Below are 5,169 nucleotides of genomic sequence, written 5' to 3' on the forward strand. Positions count from 1 at the left end.
TAATACTACCTATGATACTAGCACTATGGCCACCCTTAAACTGGACTTATACTGATATAGTCCAAAATCGGCAGACTCACTCAAGAGTCAAGACCCACACAGGGAGAAGGCATCGAAGTCGAGTCAAGCAACCATGGCGCTGCCAAATTCGGTAAACTGAATACTACCGAATCAATCCGCCAATTGTTCACAAAGAATACAATCAAATCAAACAACTCCAAGATCGCGTCGTGTTACGCGCACACCGCGTCTAACCTACCGAACAAGCAGAGATGTCATTGACCGACGCTGTCAGCATTCGACGCCGGCGCAGGCGGCCCGCCGGAACCCGTGCGGCAGGTCAGGCGCTCGGCTCCACTTGCCGCCGGCGATGTCGTAGGCCAGCACCATCCCCTCGAACGGGCAGGCCACAGCCGCATTATGGCCCCTCACGGCCGCTGCGCTCATCACGGCTGTCACAGTCTCAAGCCCGATGCCAACCATGGCCACCCGCACCGCCATGCCAAGCCCCACCGATCCCCTCGGCATGGGCGGCGCCTCCAGCGCCACCCACCCGCCGCCAGCCCTGAGGTCGCTGCCACGGCCGGCGCCGCCGTGCCATCGCCAGAAGGAGAGCTCCACGGCGTGGCTGGCCACCACGTAGAGATGGTCACCGACGCCGCATGCGCCCACCACGCAGCCGCCGCCGGGGAGCGCCCGCGGGCGCGCCCAGGCGCCGGACGCCACGTGCAGCGCGTCGACGGACCCGGCGCACACGCGCGCCTCGAGCGCCCGCGCGCCGTCGCCGGACACGGCGACCCCGCCGGCGACGTAGAGCACGCCGCCCGCCCCGGCCCCGGCGCACCCGTACCTCCTACGCGGCGCGTCCGCGACGACGCGCCACGCGTCGGCCGCCGGGTCGTACTCCTCGACCGCGGCCGTGCGCGCGGACCCGCCGGCGACGTAGATCCGCCCGCCCACGGCGGCCGCCGCGAACTTCTTGCGCGGGAACAGCGTGGGCGCGCAGGCGCGCGCCGCGCCCGTGAGCGCGTCCACCCGCAGCGTGGCGCCGCGGCCGACGAGGAAGATGTCGCGGCCCAGCGCGACGGCGCGCGCGTGCGCGAACACGGACCCGCCGCAGTGCAGCAGGGCCGGCGGGAGCGGCAGCGCGGAGACCTGGACCTGCTGCGGCTGGCCTGGGCGGAACTGGAGCAGGGCCTGGGCGAAGGCGGCGCCGCCGTGGTCGGAGACGGAGAGGGCAAGCAGGGACGGCTGGAGAAGGCCGCGCGCGCGGCGGAGCTGGAGGAAGGCGTGGGATGCGAGGAGGTCGGCGAAGCGGCGGCAGACGGCGGGGAGCGGCGGGAGGGAGGCTCGGGGAACGCGGACGAGGCACTCGAGGATGAGGTCGTCGGGTAGGGAGGAGATGGGCGGCGGTGGTTGGGCGGGGGGGCAGAAGGTGGTAGTGGACGGAGCAGCAGCAGGGACGGTGATTGGGATGGGCATGGGAACGGGGACGGAGATGTGACGGGAGGGGTCAGCGGGGATGCAGGACTTGACGAACCAGGAGATGCTGCGGGAGTGGCAGCTCTCCGCGGCCATGGCGGCGGCCTCGGGAGCTCGCCGGAGCGGATCGGGGTCGCTCCTCTGCAGCCGTGCCGACGCTGCATTCATTCTTCATTGATCGATGCTAGTACGAGCCCATGGTTGTACCGTCAAAGTTTTGGGCGTGGATTTGCTTAGTTTGGAGTGCGATTTAGTTTAGGAGAAGCGATGTGATTGGGCATTATGGAGGTGGGGGGCCAGCCGTTGGGCACTGCGCCGGTGCGGCGGTACCCCCACCGGCAAAGCCGCAGAGGAGGTTTGATTGCTGGTTTGAAATTCAAACCAGGATTTTGATGATTTAAAAGTTATCAAATGTATAAATGGTACGAGGACGTCTAATCAACATATAGCTGATTATCAGACTTCGTATCAGCCATGTTTTGGTACCGTGCAAGAGCAGAGAACAACACGCAAAAAACACGATTCCTAGGCGGAAAGCCAAAACTGACCATGGGTGCATATGCACCCGGTATGTATAAAACATATTTTAAAAAGTAAAAAGAATTAGGAAAAAAAATTAGCATGTAGAGGGACATGTTCTATGTGTATACGTAAAGTTTCACATAAAACCTATTTTTGTTGTACCATGTGTGAAAAAGACAAATAATGTCACGAGAAATAGACTATTTTAACACGAAAAATTTGTCTTTTTAGTACAGAGCATAAAACATATCGGTTTTTGCTGAAACAACTTTGCGAACATGTAACATGTCAAGGTATACACGAGCCATTTTTATTTATATTTTTTTGATATTTGGAAATATGTTTAATATGTATTTAAAATAAAGGGTGCATATGCACCCAGGTGGTCCATTCCTAGGAGACTTTTAAGCAGATCATTCACCAATGATGCCAATTCTTTATCCAAAAAAAAAAGCTATTCCCTCCTTTGAAAATTCTTAGTAGTTGCAAGATAGCAAAACTCGCCGGCAACGTTGCCTCCGTCTACGGTGACCTTTTGCCCTTGGGGCCTCGAGGGTGTGACGGACCGCGGTCTCTCGTCGGCCAGAGGGTTTCCGTTCTTTGCTTAGCTTGTTTTCAATGTCTTTTTTGGATGGTGAGGACGGTGGCGCAGCTTCGACTCACGATATTGTTTATAGTCGTCGGTAGGTGCTCCAATGACATGTTTGTAGTTTCTTTTACATTTAGGACTCTTTGTTTTACTATTGATGATTATTAATTGATTGGTGGATTTTGTAAAGCCAATATATACTACCCACCTCAAAAATATTGGGCATATTTTCTTCCATTAAGACAAGATCTTGACGCAAAATCATTTCCTAAATATATGGTTTATGTGATACAAAACCACAACCATAGGTACTCCTAAGAGTGAATTTAGTGGCACTAATTTCCTGGGAGCGAGTAATCCTTAGTCAACTGAGAATTGACTTAATTCTTGCTCAGTGAGCTAATCGAATCATAAAGCAATCTGATGGTCCGACATATTTTCTCATGTGCAACCCATGTTGTAACTCATGACTACCATGAATCACAAATCAATTCAAAAAATAGATATCGATTGCGGATTAAGCTAATTCTCATTTGGCTGATAATTAGCAAAACCGTAATTTTCTATCTCGGTCTGAGTTGTTTAGCACTGGCGGAGCTTAGTTAGGGCCAAACCGGGCCATAGCCCGCCCAAGAGTTTTTGCAAAATAACAATGTATGCCTATCTATGAGTGGCCCAACCTACCAAGTACCAACACATATTTCCGTGGCCGCTGCCTCTGGACTCCTAGACTTCGAGTATCTCCATGCCTTCCACGATTCCTTTCATCCTTTGTCGTCCTTCTCGCAGCATGGAGCGTCTCTCGTTAGATCACTAGTTTTAAAAATTTAGGCAGAAAAATACAAGGACCGGGAAACACTGGAGCAGCAGGAGAGCAGGGTCAAGCCAGCAGTGCCACCGAAGCTAGAATGTCGCCACAAGTACGGTAACAAGGAACCGGCCGGAGGTCCAGCACCCGGGCGACGTCGCTCGTCGGTCTAGCTGCTGTAACCAGTCACTGAATTGATCCACCACTCATTTGTAATTTTCCTGTTCAGATAGTCTTCTTTTTCCCCCCAATTTCTTAGTTAGCAACATGTGATTATCTGTTGATCCTGTAACTAGCAAAAGTGCCGACTAATGACTAATTCCTGGTGAAGATGTATGATTCAGAATATAAAGAAATTGTGTTCTCCTTAGACCGGCCCGCCCATTATTTTCTTTGAAGCTCCGCCACTGTTGTTTAGTGCATGACTCAACCAATACATGAATACATTTAGGCGTAAATCAATTATATCCATTTCTTAATAAAAGAAATGTCATACACATAACTCATAATAGCTCCCAACCTTTAGGGAACACGTTTCTCAATTTTTTTTGGAATTCAACGTTGTCAAATCTCATAATTCCCCAACAGATATACATGTTCACATTGATGTGTAGTATGTATACACACAGTTTCATCATGTAGCCACAGATTTAGCTGAGACAAAAAGACGAATATGTGGAGAAAAGTAGTTTTTTTTACTTGTTAGAGCTACAAATTTGTCTCGTGTAGCCACAAATTAACGTATCATTTAACGTAATTTAAAATATTTGCAGAACTATCTACTATATTTATTCGTGCACAACATATGGATTTAACTTTTAAATGTATCTTTCCGATTTCATTAAAATTCCAGGCTCCCTGAAGCCCGGGGCCAAAATGAGTCACTCGTCAAACAATACTTATGTGGTTCTTCTTCTTGAAGTAGGTTTTCGCCCCGCTTTATAAATAAAGCCAAACGGCCGAACGATACAAAGTGATGAGGAATTCCTCTTACAAGCAGATCAGAGATAAACTAGAAAACTAAGAAGCACCGAACTTGCCACCAAAGATGTTATGAGACTAAGGAGACCCGGGCTCCACGACAACGCCCCCAAGAAGGTAACGACGCCACTGCCGCCGCCGTTGCCAAGACCACAATGGTCTAGGATTTTCACCCGGAGCCCAAATGAGGAGAGGATAGCCACATCGACGCCCTCAAGAGGGTCACGACACCCGCAGGCGTCGCCATCGATGGTGCCGAAGCGCTGGGCTTTCGCCCGGAACAAGCCTCACCGCAACTGGTCCCTCGAACTACAAGCCACCCCCCGAGCCGAGCTTCTACCGCGCGATCTGGGAACTGATCACACCAAGGCGTGGCCAGCACCAGGAGCTCCCGACGCCCACTCCCCGCCACCCCTGTGGACCGAAGAGACGGCCATCACCACCGCCACGTCGCCCGCCGCCGAGCCGCCCGTGCAGTCCACCTTCCGGGGCCGTTGTCCCGGCATCCGCGAGCTCTGCTTGTGTCGCCGGGTCCATCGTGTGGCCTGAGAGACATATGTGGTTCTTCTGATTTCAAGTGGCCTAGTTTATAATAACAGGGCCACAAGGGAAAATAATTTAGCTGTTGTTGAGGATTGTTGTTAAACCGGTCGTAACCTAACAGAGTTAGATGTTGTGAGTTGTACTGTACTAACTAAGAGCATCTTCAGTCGCGTCCCTCAAAAAACGTCTGGCACAAATGATTTGGGGCACGTTTAGGATCGCGCCGGACAAAAAGAGACAAAAA

At 52.2% G+C, this 5,169-nt stretch overlaps 1 protein-coding gene across 1 annotated transcript; it reads right to left on the bottom strand.

Annotated features, from left to right (window-relative positions):
• Nucleotides 1-291: 291 nt before the first annotated feature.
• On the bottom strand, nt 292-1,650 carry LOC124656376 (F-box/kelch-repeat protein At5g26960-like). Its single transcript, XM_047195134.1, has one exon. It carries the CDS (start codon nt 1,648-1,650, stop codon nt 292-294), a length of 1,359 nt encoding a protein of 452 aa, XP_047051090.1.
• Between the last annotated feature and the right edge of the window lie 3,519 nt (nt 1,651-5,169).

The sequence above is a fragment of the Lolium rigidum genome, chromosome 5 (assembly GCF_022539505.1).
Source record: "Lolium rigidum isolate FL_2022 chromosome 5, APGP_CSIRO_Lrig_0.1, whole genome shotgun sequence".
NCBI lineage: Eukaryota > Viridiplantae > Streptophyta > Magnoliopsida > Poales > Poaceae > Lolium > Lolium rigidum.